Below are 17423 nucleotides of genomic sequence, written 5' to 3'. Positions count from 1 at the left end.
GTTTCAACATGCCGTAGGTATTGAAAAAGGCAATTTAGGCATCTGAAATGTCAACTGAGCCTGTCTGCTGTTTGCCCCACCTTGGGGGCATCCTGCGTTAGGAAGCCTGATGTGTTATCAGCACCGAAGCTCTAATTATAGATGCTCAGATCAACGTCTTTGGGGAAAAAAGGCAGCATATGTTTGTGTGGGCCACCGAGAATTAAGCTGCGGAGATTGTTGAGATTTCCGGAGTTTTGTTCGTTTAACTTAGTTAACGCTGAGTGAACTCATTCCAAGTGTAGATTTCGGTACATTTCTCTCAGAAGTGCCAGGAGAATTTTGATGTTGGAGATGAACAAATGCCATTGGATTACAGGTAAATATTTGCGAAGAAGGTTTTAGTGTATTTTATCATATAAAATCTTTAGTTTTATCTAATTTTCACACTTTCCACCAATGCCTCCCATTAGCTTGTTTACCTGCCCTTCATTAAATAATTCACGTATCAAACATATGGCAGGTGTCAACTCCTGTGAGAGACAGGGGGGAAATATTGACAGCAGGTAACTGTATCTGCACCCCAGGCATTTAGTCTTGGGAGGGCAAATAGACGAAAACTCAGATTTAACTCCTGAGTGGCTCAGTCGCTTAAACGTCTGACTCCTGATTTCGGCTCAGGGTCATGGTCTCAGAGTTTGTGAATTCGACTCCCACGTTGGTCTCTGTGCTGATGGTTCAGAGTCTGCTTGGGATTCTCTCTCTCCCTCTCTCTCTGCCCCTCCCCTGCTCATATTCTCTCTCACTCAAAATAAATGAATAAACTTAAAAAAATAAATTATGATATTTATGGATTCGGAAACAGAATCACATAGGTTTTGCTAAAATACTGTCCAGGGTTTTATGTTCTGACCGCTAATAAATGAGCTCTTGAGAAGGAGCTCGTGATGGTAACCAAACCCTCTTGAATGGGGTATGAAATCCAAATTCTTTTAATGTGACAGCAGCAGACCCCAGTGAAGCTTAAGTGAAATATGTTAGAAATGGGCAATACTTTCTTTGACCTGGTGGATTCTAGTTTGACATAAAGACAGGTCTTTGCATGGTGGACATCAGGTAGCTATCAAAAATACTGAGCCACAGCAGATACGGAAATCTGTTCACGACGTATTGGTAAATACCAAAAGTAGGTTAGAGTGTAGTGTATTTAGTACAGTCAGGTAGATAGATGAGACGAGGGAAAGAGAAACTTTTTCAAAATTTTTTTTTTTCAACGTTTATTTATTTTTGGGACAGAGAGAGACAGAGCATGAATGGGGGAGGGGCAGAGAGAGAGGGAGACAGAGAATCGGAAACAGGCTCCAGGCTCCGAGCCATCAGCCCAGAGCCCGACGCGGGGCTCGAACTCACGGACCGCGAGATCGTGACCTGGCTGAAGTCGGACGCTTAACTGACTGCGCCACCCAGGCGCCCCAAGAGAAACTTTTTCAAAAGCAGAGAAAATCTTGATGGCTAGAGAAAAATTTTTAACAGTGACTCAGATTGAGGAAAGGAGACAAAGTCTTTTCATTTTTACTCTGTCTTTTTACATATTGCTCGATCATTTACAATAATCAGCATGTATCTTTCACATAATAGAAGAAATTAATCAAAGTGGTTACGGCTGCGTTTTTATTAGAAGCTTAAATTTTAATCACTTCCTGCTCTTACGAGAAAGTCTGGTGTCTGAATTGGCTGTTCATTGGGCTTCACTATACACGTCTTTCAAGCTTCAGGAGCTGGGAGAAGCAGTAGTAATTAGAAAATAACCACAGTAGCAGCTTTTCAACATCTTAGTATCTTTTAAATTGAGGAGAAAATAGTGTATTTTGAAAAGAGTCACAGGCCAGCTGTTGTTGGTCTTTTCCTCTCATATGTAACTTCATGTACACTTATTCCTTTCATTAAATTTGAGGACATGCTGAAGCTCACGGAGACTCATTTTTCCCATCTGTGAAATGGGCATATTATCTGGGCTCTTGTGCTCAGAGTATTTGTTGTGATGTGTATATTAGGACTGTGGAGGAAACGTCTAAAGAAAGATTTCATTTTATTTTAAAGTTTATTTACTTATTTTGAGAGGGTGGTGCAGAGAGAGAGAGAGAGGGAGAGAGAGAATTTCAGGCAGGCTCCGCACTGTCAGCGCAGAGCCCGGTGCAGGGCTCGATCTCACGAACCGTGAGATTGTGACCTGAGCCAAATTCCAGAGTCAGACGCTTAACCAGCTGAGACACCCAGGCGCCCCAAGAAAGATTTTATTTTAAAACTGATTTAGGTATTAAAGAGCAAACATGGTGGATAGATATGTGGAAGTTGTCTACACTTTCCCTGCCCACCCACTCCGGACTCTACCCTCCTTTGCTTTCCTGGAAGGTATAAGGGGAAAGCTGTAAGGCCGAGTGCTGGCAAGAAATGAATCATAGCAGAAGAAAATGTGCCCTCTCCAGGGACTGTCCCTGGGACTTTCTTGGGTGATGGGGAACAGGGGACGTTGATACAGGATGGTACACCAGGAAGCAGAGGCGATTGAATGAGCAAGATGGACCCAAGTGATCATGTCATTGAGGAGGAGAGCCCAACCACTCTGCAGTCTGAGGACGATGCTAGAAAGTGCTAGAAGTAGAGTTTCTGTTGCCTGGAAACCATGACTCCTTTAAATTTTTCCAAGGATGTAATTAATTCAATTTTTTTTTTTAATGTTTTACTTATTTTTGAGAGACAGAGAGAGGCTGAGCGTGAGCAGGGGAGGGGCAGAGAGAGGGAGACACAGAATCCGAAGCAGGCTCCAGGCTCTGAGCTGCCAGTACAGAAGCCGACACGGGGCTTGAACTCATGAGCAGTGAAATCGTGACCTGAGCCAAAGTCGGATGTTTAACCGGCTGAGCCACCCAGGTGCCCCAAAAGTCAAATGTGTGGCCCATCTTTGCATGGTAAAATCCAACATTTCTTTTGTCTGTGAGAATCATGTTATCCATAACTGGAAAGTCTGAGTCCAGCATTTTTTTTATCATTAATAGAATATCCATCTGCATCTTGACTGAAAATCTTAACCTTGATCTATACTGCGGGTATATTTTTATTTGGATTGCCTGCGTGCATGGCTTAGGGGGTAAAAGTGCACATTGTGGCATTTCTCAGAAGGTCACCAGAAACCGAAGGGAGTGAGTTTTCATTTTGGAGCAAATGTACCACACAGGACTGGTTCATTCAAAAATTCTAAAAAATTCGGTAGTAAAGTTACCAGCGAGGTTTTTGTTTTGTTGTTTTGTTTTGCTTCTGCAATAACAGAACCCACTTTGTAATGAATCAGAATCTTTCATGACAGGGTGAAGGCAGATGGGTGAGGAATTCTTTACAGATGTCTTTGATCTGTGAGCCCCTCTGAGAAAAATCCCAGCCAACCAGCATGGAGAGCACTGGGACAGAGCCTTCCCAACTGGAACTTGGATGTTGCACCCAGAAAGGTTTTCCCTGAGGGATCAGCTTGAAACTCTCCTGCTCAGAAAGGCCTTCCATGCCAAATGATGTGTAATTCCCCAAAGAGCTATTTTCCTTCCTCCTCCAGATTGTTCATGCTGTTTCCTCCTTTGGGGTGCTTCTCTGAGATGGCCCCACAGCTCACTGGACTTCCCCATCATACTTCTGTTTTGACTGCATTACCCTCTTGAATTTGGCTAATGACTGGGGACAGTATCTAGTTCATAGACCAACTCTGGCATGGCACCACCCTGGGCGTATGGTAGATGTTCAGTGAATAATTAATCGATTATGATTAATGTCTCAGCCCACCTCCCCCCACAATCCTTCAAGACTCAGATCCTGTGCTGAGTACCCCATATTGGAGTACTATTCCAGTTCTATTCAGGCTGTTGGTAGCCCCCACCGTGACTCTATAGGATGCTCTGAACACCCTCAATCTCATTTAAGTGGGTTGTCTGGTACTATGTTATTAAACATTACATGTTTAATTAAATTACATTAAACAAGTGCAGTTACTATGTCATTAAACATGACATGTACATTTCCAAGCACAGTACCTGGAATAGAGTGTTGCCTAACAAAATCTTGGTGATCCAAAGTGAAGCAAACCAATATTGCAGCCGAAGGGGCAGAGTTTACATTCACTTAAAAGGATAAAAGTTTGATTAGGATTTAAAATTTTCTGGAAATGCATCAATGGTACATCTGAATCTCTTTAGAAATAGCCGGTTTTATAATTAGAGTTTGGCTCAATTGGCTGGAAGATATGTGTGTTTGGAAGGCAGGTGGCAATAATAATAACCATAATTCAACTCTAGATGTTCTGGGTCATTTCTGTATGGCAAGGTAATCTGCAGTACAAGTATTTACCAGGGAGAAGATACAGATCTTGTTTGACTTACGATGGGTTTATGTCTGGATAAACCACGGAAGTTGAAAATATCATTAAGTCAAAATGCATTTGATACGTCTAACCTACCGAACATTATAGCTGAGTCTAGCCTGCCTTAAATGTGCTCAGAACATGGACATTAGCCTACAGTTGGGCAAAAATCATTGAACGCAAAGCTCATTTCCTAATAAAATGTTGACTACTTCCTGTAATTTATTGAATTCTCTACTGAAAACGACACGCACAGAATGGTTACCTGGGTGCAGAATGGTTGTCAGCATCTCGGTTGTCTCTGCTCACGATGGCCTGGCTGCGTGGGGGCTGCGTCTGCTGCCCCAGCATCACGAGAGGGTGAACTGAGTGTCGCCAGCCCTGGACGTGATCCAAATTCAAAATTCTTTCACACCTTCGTAACGTCTAAATATCATTAAGTTGAACCATGGTAAGTACGAGACCATCTGCACGTGAAAAGCAAAAATGATGAGAGGTATGGCCAAGAGCGTGTAATGGGTGCAGTTCCTCAATGTGAGATAGTGGCAGATAAGTCGAAGTGATTTTGTGCAGATCCAGGCACTGGCTAGAAAGGCTGGCCGGTGGGATTGGTATTCAGTACAAAGGGCCATATGGAAGTTCTAGAGAGATTTCAAAAACTTTAAAAATTGCAACAGATTCAAATTCATTTTGCTACTGATAGAAATCTCTATACGTGTGTGTCCCTGTCTCTGTCCATCTGTGTCTGGTTGTAGAAATGTTTTGAATCGCTGAGAACTCATACAGATAAGACAGGAAAAATGGGCAATGATGAAGACAAATTGATTGTATAAATCATATTGCTTCCCCTCCCCCACCCCTTCCAGAGAGTTCAGACATAATTTTTTTGTTTAATAGTAGGCTTGTGCTTAGCACATGATATCCACTCAATAACCCATATCTGGATCAAATTAGATGTTGTCCCGGTAACTTTTTGCTTGTCTCCTCTGCCCCAGCGAACACTGCGAAGTAAAAAGGGAAGTGTGTGCTGAAAATGTATAGACATCGAGAATGAGAAAGCTAGTATCACAGTATATCCAACTCATGTTAAAAAAAAAAAAAAAACAAAACAACAGCCAAAAACTTGCAAGTGATAACTTGCATGTATGCACGATGAATGTGTGAATTCAGTGTTTGGAGAAATCTTTCGATTTTCTGAGCGATAGATTTCAGGGTTGTTCAAGACATACTCCTTAGCTAACCAGAAGGACTAAAATACATAAGATATCTCTTATGACAAGATGTGGGGAGAAGGCAGAACATCTTAAGTTTAAAATTGTCTGTATTTGTTTATTTGGTTTCTATGATTTCTCGGGTCTTTTCAGTGGAATCAGGAATACGTGTTGTATGGGGTTTGAACCTTGCGAAATGTTACCGTTGTTTAGAAACAGTTCCAAAGAGTGGAAGCAGGCGTCACCGAGAAGCTGTGGACTGCTGACTTGGTGTGGAGAGTGTTCCCTGTCACTAATCCTGGCCAACTCAATAAACAGTCTTGGAGGAAGACTTATTTGCCTTGTTGCTCTCTAAGTATGCTTTAGGAGGTAGAACACCATGTTTTTGTCGTCACAGGCTGTGATGTTAGGACTTACGACTTAGCGTGGAGCCAGTCTTGGTGGCGGTAAACCAGGGGGCGGTAACTCCAGTAAAACGTGGTGGAGGTTTGTGGGGTCCTGGAGTCAAGGCACTTCACGCTTTCAGAGAGGGGGGTAACCCAGTGTTGCTGATGTCCTCAGACCATGGGGACGACTGTGATCTCAGTCCCTAACTTTGATGAAAGAGGAGAGTGACCCGGTTGGGAGAAGAGGGGTAGTATGTAAGGATAGAGTGAATCTTAGAAAGAAGCACTTTAAGGTGAACAGACAATGATTCTAAAAGAATCAATAAGCTAAGGGGCGTCTGACTGGTTTAGTCAGTGGAGCGTGCGATTCTTGATCTCAGGTCATGAGTTCAAGCCCCATGTTGGGCGTAAAGCTTACTGAAAAAAAAAAAAATCAAGAAGCTCAGAAAATGGCCAAGCCTTTTCAGGGCCTGATAGGAGAAAAGTTTCTCTACACTGAAGAAGGCTGCAGGAGAGACGGTGTTTCCAGACAGATTGATTTCCACTGAGGTTCTGTGGACATTTCCAGGTGAGGGAATGAACCAGAAGTTGGCTGGAAGGCAGTGCAGTGTGTGGACTTGAGGGACCTGGTTGGGGGCAGGTTGGTTGAGAGGTTGGGTAGTTCAGTGAGGGCTTCACGGGCACACGGTCTGCTCAGTCACATGGGAGTCTGTGCTCCGCAGGGCCCGTGCTTGGTTTCATGTTGTGTTGTCGCCATCTTGAAATTCTTAGCCATTTTTGAATAAGGGGCCTCACTGTTCCCTTTTGCACTGGGTCCCACAAATTATGCAGCCAGTCCTGCCTGGACCTTAGAGAGGCAGGGGAAGGGGACGGGAGGAGCTGGAGACTTGGTTCCAGGCAGTCAAGGTGGACTGGTGCTGTCAGAGCTCTCTGAAGGTGACAGAGTGGCTGTTCAGCCACCTTCTTGGTGCTGTAAGCTGTTGCCAGAAACTGGTTGAAGTGATGAAAGGAGCCTGAACTGGGAGGAAGATTTGCTTGAAGAAAATTCTTTCTAGTGAGAATTAGCTTTACTATCTAACGATAATGTTGTAAGAACATTGTAACAGGAATGTTCAACCATCATAATCTTTTCAGACAAGTGTGATTAGAAGGTATTTATTGCTGTCAAATTATTATTCATGATCCGTGGAAATGTGGATCTAAAAATTACCTTACTTGAGAGAGGCTGATACCATTTTCAGCACTGTATCTAATTAAGTCTTTTTTTTGGTGAAAGACACCTCAAAGGCAAACTGTAGGTATCTCTGAATTGTAAATGCGGATTCCCGAGGTGCAGGATGAGGATATCTTGACAGACACACGGAAGGAGGAGTCACATCACCATTGATTATGCAGTGAGTTATCAAAATGATAAAGAGAACAGAACAGGAATTACCTGCATGTGAATTTCCTAAAATAAATTGGATCCAGGCCCCAATTCTAAAACCTATTTATTGAGCGTTTATACTCTGATCCGTATCTTATTAGTCATCGTATCCAAACCTGCAGCCACTGTCGGTGGGGCCACGATTCATACCGTCTTCATTACGGTTACACACGACACAGTACATCACATGTGCAGAGATCTTGGTTCAGACCTGAAACTAATCCCTCAGATTTCACATCCGCCATTGCCCCACATGCGTCCACACATCCCAATACTGATGCCTGCTTCTATCTTCCTTTCTATGGGACGTGTGCCATGATTTTGCATTACATTGACTATGTTCTTGAGACCTCCAGGTCTCAAGGAGGGAAATATGAATGTTTTCCATGACTGTATTATGCTTGTGAACCACAGTTCATACTTTCTTTCTTCCTTCCTTCCTTCCTTCCTTCCTCTCTCTTCCTTCCTTCCTTCCTTCCTTCCTTCCTTCCTTCCTTCCTTCCTCTCTCTTCCTTCCTTTCTCTCTCTCCCTTCCTTCCTTCCTTCCTTCCTTCCTTCCTTCCTTCCTCTTCCTTCCTCCCTTCCTTCCTCTTTCTTTCTTTCCTTCCTTCCTTCCTTCCTTCCTTCCTTCCTTCCTTTCTCTCTCTTCTTTCTTTCTTTCTTTCTTTCTTTCTTTCTTTCTTTCTTTCTCCTTCCTTCCTTCCTTCCTTCCTTCCTTCCTTCCTTCCTTCCTTCTTTCCTTCCTCTTTCTTTCTTCCTTCCTTTCTCTCTCTCTCCCTTCCTTCCTTTCTTTCTTTCTTTCTTTCTTTGAAATATCAGTTAACAATTGGGCTATCTTCTAATTACTAATTTTAATGAGAATTAAATACTAAGGAAAAAACATAAATCAATCCACGTAGTCCCCATTTCAATCTGTGTGGTTACTGTCTGGAGATGTCCCACAGCTCAACAATGCTCTGTTCACTTATTTAAAGTCATTTTTTTGCTCACACGCCCTTTGTGGAATCTACGTTACTGGTTCACCAGTCTTGTCTTCCACAACATCTTGTTCATTGTTGGTTCCATTCATTGGTATAGTTTTTATCTCAGGCATGGTAGTTCTCATCTCCAGGAGTAAAATTTGAGTCTTACTGCTATCTTCCATGTCTCTACTTACTGTGTTCAAAGGTTTCCCAGTGTTTTGAACATACAGAATGTGGCTTATCGTAACAGTTTAACACACAGATTTGGTCCTTTGTAGGTGTATCACTTCTGAGCTGGTTCCCCATTGATCATTCTTTCTCCTCCTTATGGGTCTTATTTGCCTGCTTTCTTATATATCTGGTCATTTCTTCTTGGATGTTGGACATAGTGAATTTTGCCTTGTTGGTTACTGAATATTTTTGTATTTCTGTAAATAATCTTGAGCTCTGTTTGGGGGGGGGGGCATTGGAGTTATTTGGAAACAGTGTGATCCTTTCAGAACTTGAATTTAATACTTCTTGGTGGGAATAGAGTGGCATCCAGCCCAGGGCTCATATCTCCCCTTCTTTTTTTTAAATTTTTTTTTCAACGTTTATTTATTTTTTGGGGGGACAGAGAGAGACAGAGCATGAACGGGGGAGGGGCAGAGAGAGAGGGAGACACAGAATTGGAAACAGGCTCCAGGCTCTGAGCCATCAGCCCAGAGCCCGACGCGGGGCTCGAACTCACGGACCGCGAGATCGTGACCTGGCTGAAGTCGGACGCTCAACCGACTGCGCCACCCAGGCGCCCCCGTATCTCCCCTTCTACACCTGCACTGAAGCAAGACATGTGTGTGCTCCACCCAAGGCCACCTTCAGTTAGGTTTCCATTCTGGCTGCTGAAACAGACGCTATTTATGGCATTGCATGAACTCTGACTCCTCTCCCTTTTCAGGGGGTTCTGTCCCGGACCTTGTGTCATTTCCTGGGGTGCAGGCACTGATCAGAACTCTTCTGTGTACTTGAGGGGGCCTTCTGTAGATCTTTGAAGTTCTCTCTGCAGCTCTGTCCTCTCTGTGACTCTGTCCTGTGCGCACTGGCCAGCTCGGTCTCTAGACTTTTGGTTCAGTCTCCTCTTGAGTGGCCCTGGGTGACACAGATTCTTTCTGTGCTGCAGCTTGGGAATGCCTTCAAGGCTGTGAGCTGGAGCGACAGCAACAATGTGACCGCCTCCTTTCTTCCCAGCTCTCAGAAGTCATATTTTTTCAGAGTGGTTTTGTTTTTGTTTCAGCTGACTCAGGCAGGAATGTAAATCCGGTCCCCGTTACTCATAAGGGAAGTGCTCCTGTGGTTTTTTAAAATTCTACTATCCAGTGAATAGGTTGGTAACTTGACATGGCAATACTTCTGGTGGTAGTATGGCTACTGTTTCTTTTGGGACGGAAACTTATTTTATGCATCAAAATCTTATAAAAAGCATATATCTTTCAACCCATAAATTTTGCTAATAGATATTTAGCTGATTTATTGGCTTAGGTCCGTTTTTAAACTAATTAACTAATATGCATTTGATATTAATGTAGCCTTTTAGATACAAATATAAAAAATCAGACTTCTGTAGACCAGATCATTCATAAGGTCCAGGGCAAAATGAATATGTGGGACTCTTCAAAAATTATGGGAAATTCATGATGGCCACAGAGCATTAAACCCAGTCCAGGACCCATCTACGCATGACTGCAGAGATCATGCACCCGTGAAGCCAGCACTGACCTTACGAGTTTTACCTATAAATAGTAAATAAAAGAAGCAAAACAATTTCCTGAAGAGTTTCATTTAGTAGTCTATGAAATTTCCAAAAAGCATAGTATTATACAGTGATTAAAATTTATGTTAGAAGATTTCGAAATTATAGTAGTTCGCTGTTACAAGTTGGCACTGTGGAGTTTTTAGTTGTGCTATGCAACTGGTGTGAGGGTTGCATTTGAGTATGATGGGGGATGAATTCGGAAGGACCGTGAAGGGTCATGTCTGCCTTGGATACAGTACAGTAGTGAAGCTGTTTTCTTTGGTCAGTGACAAACTCTGTACATTTTAAAGCAGAAACATCATGTGATGAAATGTGTATTTCAGAAAGATAATTATGGTAAATTGTCCAAGATTTTCTGATAATCTTATCTACAGATGAATGGCACTGCTAGGAATTTACCCAAGGGATACAGGAGTGCTGATGCATAGGAGCACTTGTACCCCAATGTGTATAGCAGCACTTTCAATAGCCAAACTATGGAAAGAGCCTAAATGTCCATCAACTGACGAATGGATAAAGAAGATGTGGTTTATATACACAATGGAATACTACATGGCAAGAGAAAGAATGAAATATGGCCTTTTGTAGCAATGTGGATGGAACTAGAGAGTGTTATGTTAAGTGAAAGAAGTCATACAGAGAAAGACAGATACCATATGTTTTCACTCTTATGTGGATCCTGAGAAACTTACCAGAAGACCATGGGGGGAGGGTAAGGAAAAAAAAAGGTTAAAGAGGGAGGGAACCAAAACACAAGAGAATCTTAAAAAGTGAGAACAAACTCAGGGTTGATGGGGGGTGGGAGAGAAGGAAAGGTGGGTGATGGGCATCGAGGAGGGCATCTGTTGGGATGAGCACTGGGTGTTATATGGAAGCCAATTTGACAATAAATTTCATATAAAAAATAATAAAGTTTGTTCACACACACACACACACACACACACACACACACGAGAAGAGGACCCAAATAGTGAAAATCTCCCCCCCCTTCCTAATGTCTGTCCTTATTTTCTTATTTTTCTTTCTACTGTGTATGGATGTAATTTCCCCTTGAGCCTTCCACGTGCCCCTTACGTGAGCTGGAGAACATGAATACATTCTTTCTCCGTTTAGCCCCATCTCTCAACCTCTAGATTGCCAGTGGACATTTGCATGGACATTTGCAATAAACCTTATCACTGTTTGAAATATGTTTCCTTTTTTCTTCTTTCTTTCAGTGCGCTCGGTATGATAATGCCTTCATTGCTGAGATCCTGATTGACAGAGGGGTCAATGTCAACCACCAGGATGAAGACTTTTGGACACCAATGCACATCGCCTGTGCTTGTGATAACCCTGACATCGTCCTGCTGCTTATATTAGTAAGTAAAGCAATGTGGTTTATTACCATTTGATGATTGGATGGCATATAAAAGGCTGTGTATTTAACTAGTAACATTTCACAATATGTAATACTTTGGTTGATAAAAAAATGTGTGTGTGTGTATGTGTGTGTGTGTGTGTGTGTGTGTGTGTGTGTGATCGTTTGTTTTCCTGGAATTACCAGATAATTAGAGACTAAGGTTGTGGGTCACATAGTTCATAAAACAAATTGCACAGATGTCATGTGAAGCTATGCTGCCTTTTCTGGGAAATTATAAGCCTTAATATTTGCAGATCAGTCTTAACTAAAATGGTTTGAGAAGTGTTGTTTCATTAAGTCCACAGTCCATTCTGTTCTTAATTTTTAGCCAACTAGACACACAGTATCTATTAAATCTTATCCTCTTGGTGACATCTGGTAAAGAAGTATCTGCAACATTTCTTTATGAGGAAATGAAAACGTTAAGTATAACAATCACTAGATTTATTTTATTTTTTTTTATTTTTTTTTTAAATTTTTTTTTCAACGTTTATTTTTGGGACAGAGAGAGACAGAGCATGAACGGGGGAGGGGCAGAGAGAGAGGGAGACACAGAATCGGAAACAGGCTCCAGGCTCTGAGCCATCAGCCCAGAGCCCGACGCGGGGCTCCAACTCACGGTCCACGAGATCGTGACCTGGCTGAAGTCGGACGCTTAACCGACTGCGCCACCCAGGCACCCCAACAATCACTAGATTTACATGTTGCTCTTGTTTCCGGGTAGAGCTTAGATGCTGACATTGACCCTCACACCACGCTTTAATTATTTTGGAATTAGGATTGGGGATTTTTTTTTTTCTGGTGAGTTTAGCTCTAACAAAGGTTTTAAGAAGTTGTGCAGGATTTTTTTGAAAACGTGCCTCTCAATGTCTGATGACATTGCGTTTCTTTGACAGAATTGAGCAACAGAATTTGACTTTACTTCATGTATGAGCTGGAGGTCAAATCTGTAGTTTTCGAATTAACATTTTCCTGGTTCTGCAGTTCCCTTTTCTCACATCGTATGCATAGTTCTATTTCTGATAGTTATCTCAGTGACCTTCATTTACCGAGCATTTAATTAATATTTATTGATTATCACTTTCAACACAGTTCCTGCCTTTGAAGAAATTACAGTTTATTCATTCATTCAGCAAATCGTTATTGAATAACCACTATGTTCTAGGTGCTACACAGTGGGCGGAAAGACATTGGATGTTATAGAGCGTGGCAAAAACAAACCAAAGCAAGTAAAGTGAGACTGAGAAATGTGATTAGTGGCTTAAGCAAGTCTGAATAGTCTCCTTGCCACCATCTAAGAGCCAGCCCAGCCAGCATCCACGGGAATAATTTACTTTTAAATAAATATGGATGAAACACATTGTCCTAAAAATTGTAATTTCTATAGAAACGTGTTCCCGTCAACAACCCCAAACGAGAGATTTATTTTATTTCCAGAATTAAATGCCATTGTACTTGGTTTAGCACTGCATTGTCCAATATTCTCTCCGTCTTCCAAAGATTATTGATGCGTAAGAGGCTGCGTCAATATTTGAGTGCCTTTTGTTCTGTACCAAAGGGTCGGCAGTGAACAAAAGTAGCCGAAATCCCTGCAGAAATCCCTGCCTCGTGGGGCTTACATTCTACCGGGGAGAAGGACAAAACACGCAAATGAGTCAAATACACAGGATGTCACCCGCAGAGAACCGTTGGAAGGACAAGAAGAGAGGAGTAGAGAGTATTAAGGGGTGGCCTCATGGAGAAGGTGACGCGTGAGCCATGAGCCACCTGGAGGGGTAGTCACGAGGTGAGCAGGGTGTGGGGGGATAGCAAGGGTCTTGTATTTGTGGAGCAGCAAGGAAACCAGTGCAGCTGGAGCGCAGCGGGTGGGGGCGGGGGGGGCCAGTGTCGGAGACACAGGCGGTGGATCTGCTGGCACCAGTGGGCGGGGCACTGGAATCTCCTTTCACCCCAGGTGACTGGGGGATCCTTTGGAGAGTTTGGGTGGAGAAATGATGCAATCCGACTTATGTCTGAGAAGGTCACTGCCTGCTGTGTTGAGAACAAACAGGCGGAGGGGAAGGATGGGGGGCACTTAGCACCCTGCTGTCAGCTGCCAGGCTAGCCCCGGCGGGGTGGTGGGACGCGACTGGCATCTGCACGTGTGCAAGGCCAGGCTGTCCGTGTTTGGTGTGGGATTGGATTTAGCGCTTGAGAGAAAGGACACGAGTCGCAGATGGCCTGCCCCTTTTGGTGCGAAGACGAGAGGGTTGGAATTTGTGTTAAAAGCATCTGAATCATCTTTTTCAAGATGGTCAGGAAATCGTTGTCTAGAGAAACAATTCCATCTCTCTCTCTCTCTCAAAAGTAAATAAATAAACATATTTTTATAAAGGGGGCGGTCACCTGGGTGGCTCAGTCGGCTACGCGTCTGACTCTTGGTTTCGGCTCAGGGTCGTGATCTCACGGTTCGTGGGTTCGAGCCCTCTGCTGATAGCGCGGACCCTGCTTGGGATTCTCTCTCTTCCTCTCTCTCTGCCTTCTTCCACCCCCTCAGAAGTAAATAAATAAACATAAAAAAAAAAAAGATTTCGGTGAGTTGAGATAATTACGTATTGTGGGTTTTTGTTAAGTAGAGATGTGTGAATGTGTGTGTTGCTGTCGTATCCTGAACAGCATTAGAACATTCCTGCTTTAATTGGATCACAAGTGGTTTGTGTTTATGGAGTAGGTTTAGGTACTGTGAATATTGTCAGTATTCTTGCCAAATGATCTACAAAATTCTAGAAGATACTAATACTTGACTTTTATACAGCACTTCATATGTGCCTGATATTTTTCTACAGGCTTCGTAGAGATTAATTCACCCTACTACATATGTGCTAGCTTTCACCTGCCTTCGACAGGTGAGGGACGGGTGCTCAGAGAGGGCAGTGCATACGTTGCAGGCCAGAACATAGTGTCTGAGACCAGGTTTGGTGTCCTAATCTGAACCCCGGTCCCTGTGATCTGTTGTCATATTGCTAATGCTAGAATTCATACAGAGCCAGAAGTCCCCAGAGTGGACTACTAAGGCCGTCATTCCCATTGTTGTTTTTTATAATTTTTAAAAATATGTATTTATTTTAGAGAGAGAGAGAGAGAGAGACAGAGCATGAGTGGGAGAGGGGCAGAGAGAGAGGGAGACACAGAATCCTAAGCAGGCTCCAGGCTCCGAGCTGTCAGCATAGAACCCAACACTGAGCTCGAACCCATGAAACTGAGAATATGACCTGAGCCTAAACCAACACTCAGATGCTTAACCTTCTGAGCCACCCAGGCGCCCTCGTATGAACCTTGTTTTCCATGTCTTTCGTTTTAAAGACACCATTTTATTTTATTTTATTTTATTATTTTATTTTTATTTTTAGAGAGAGAGGGAGAGTGTGAGCGGGGGAGATGGGTAGAGGGGCAGAGGGAGAGAGAGAGAGAATCATAAGCAAGCTCCAAGCCCAGCGCAGAGCCTGACACAGGGCTTGATCCCACGACCCTGGGATCTTGACCTGAATCAAACTCGAGGGCCGGGCACTCAACCAACTGAGCCACCTAGGCGGCCCGTAAAGACACATTTTTAAATATATACTGGTAATTCATAAACATCATCGAACTCACAGCCAGTGACACTGTAACTCATGCCTGAAGGAAGTTTATCCACCCACATATTTTCCCCATAAGGCTCATCATAGCTTCCTTGCGCTTAGAAGCAGTAGATAGCACTTCAGCACCATGCTTGGGGCTCATTTTAAGCAACAAAATCACCGACAAAAGGACAAAAGTGTGAAAAACATGGCACCAAATAGACTACAGTAAGACTTTTTTTCACTACGACCCTGAACCAAGAAGACGCAGCATCGTCTCACACGAGCTCGGCTCCCAGCATGTGCACTGGGTGACCGGAATGTTCGTGCATGTGCGCGAATGGCCATGGACGTGTACCCGAAGTGCTCATCTTGGTGTTACAAAATAATTCGTCAAACAGGAATAATGAGGACCCACTGTGTTTATTACTAAACAAGACAATTGATACTTTCTGGAATTTTAAGTATGAAATGGAAATCATCTAAACCCAGTATATTTTCGGAATTGGGGTGTGTCCAAGAAAATGATGGGTTTCTGCAGTAACTTTTCAAAACTTAGACCAAAAGAAATATGATTTTTACAATTTCCAGCACATAGTTAAATAGGGCTTTGGAGTTTCCTCAAAGTTTTACAAATACCTCACTGGGAAAATAGAGTATTTCTATGACGTGAGCAACACACTTAATATGTAATCTCTATTTTTATGCAAAGAAATCAGATGTCAGAGAGGTTATATAATAGAATAAAATCTCAAATCTAAATGTTTTGGGTCCCAATAAAATAATGCACTATAATTTTTTATATTTATATATAAATATATACATATATATTTATGTTATATATAAATACATGAATTTAATTATATATATAACATAATATATATCATAATAGTTTTTCCACTGCGAATTTTTTTACTTACCTTATTTTAGTGATTGTTGAGCATCTCCCATATGTACATTTTTATTTTTCATCTTACATTATCTGATTTTTTGAAAATATGTTCTGATTTGTACCATATTCAAACACTAATGTTCTATAGCTCCATATTTTACCTTGTTTTTTTTTTTAATAATTTCAAGGTAATTTGCCATTTCCCAGATTTTAAGAAGCTTTTCTATTAGGAATAAATCTCAAAAGCTGATAATTGATGAACTCCAGTCATGTCAGGATTTATTCTCTTGAAAATCTCGATTTCACATTTATCCCAACATGTTTATACACGTATGTGTCTGTGTTGTGTCTGGAAGCACACGATGAGTGAGCGCTTATAGGAGACGCTCAGAACCTGCTCAGGCACTTGGCTCACCAGCCGGCTTCCCTCTGCCATCAGGTGCCACGGGACTGCGCTCAGGATGGTCTCTGGGTCTGCTTGCTCTCTTCTCCCCTCTTTCCTCATGTGACTTTGGATAAAAGATTTGAATTTATTGCGGTTTTCTGAATTTTCACATCTGATGGCGCAGTGCGGCCCCTTCCAAAGCCGGGGCAAATCTGAACACTGTAACAGCCCGTGGCATTTGGAACCATATGAAACAAATCCCTTTCATTTGGAGCTCATTATTTTGAAAGGAGAATAATTTAATTGAGTCAAACACTGCGGGGTGCTTATTTATACTGGAGAAAATGATTCACCCGTGTTACTGACAGATCATCTCTGGCTTTTTCTCTTTTCCTGTTGAAAAACTTGGGAGGCTATAATTTGATATTCCACATGTCCTGGCATTATTTAATAAATCTTACTCTATAAAGGGTAGCTCTGATACATAATTACAAGAAGTGAGTAATAGACAATTGAGGGATACAGTGTCATTTTAATTAGTTTTATTTATTTGCTTATTATTTTTTAAAAATGTATTTATTTATTTTGAGAACGAGAGAGACAGAGCACATAGGCAGAGGCTGGGCAGAGAGTGAAAGAGAGAGAACCCAAGCAGGCTCTGCAGTGCCAGCACAGAACTGCGAGATCATGACCTGAGCCAAAGTCAAGAGCCAGACAGTTAACCCAGCTGAGCCCCCCAGGTGCTCCAGGGTAATGGTGAATTTTCTCTGTTACATACTCCCAGGAGATGTTTGAATGGCTTTTCACTCCTTGAAATCAGGTGCAGGGAAAATGTTAGCAGGTGGACAATCATTTACTAACGGGAGCTCAGCAGTATCTTTACCATTGGCCACAACAACGCACACAGAAGGTTTTTTCGATCCTTGGCTTTTTGTGTTTGAACGTCTGATGTTCGCGATTTTTTTGCCTGTTGGATAGAGGGTGTCATGG

General features: G+C 42.4%; 1 protein-coding gene across 2 annotated transcripts in view; it reads left to right on the top strand.

The window, feature by feature from the left end:
- MYO16 (myosin XVI) overlaps positions 1-17423 on the top strand; it is a 491281-nt gene that overhangs the window by 77364 nt on the left and 396494 nt on the right. For both annotated transcript variants that reach the window (XM_040487087.1, XM_040487086.1), the window contains exon 4: positions 11376-11519. In XM_040487087.1, coding sequence (XP_040343021.1) covers positions 11376-11519 — 144 coding nt within the window. The remainder of the gene's footprint in view (positions 1-11375; positions 11520-17423) is intronic.

Source organism: Herpailurus yagouaroundi, unplaced genomic scaffold, assembly GCF_014898765.1.
Source record: "Herpailurus yagouaroundi ecotype Mexico unplaced genomic scaffold, PumYag 164, whole genome shotgun sequence".
NCBI lineage: Eukaryota > Metazoa > Chordata > Mammalia > Carnivora > Felidae > Herpailurus > Herpailurus yagouaroundi.
Note: the sequence above shows the minus strand (reverse complement) of the source record. Positions and strands in the feature narration are given on the sequence as shown.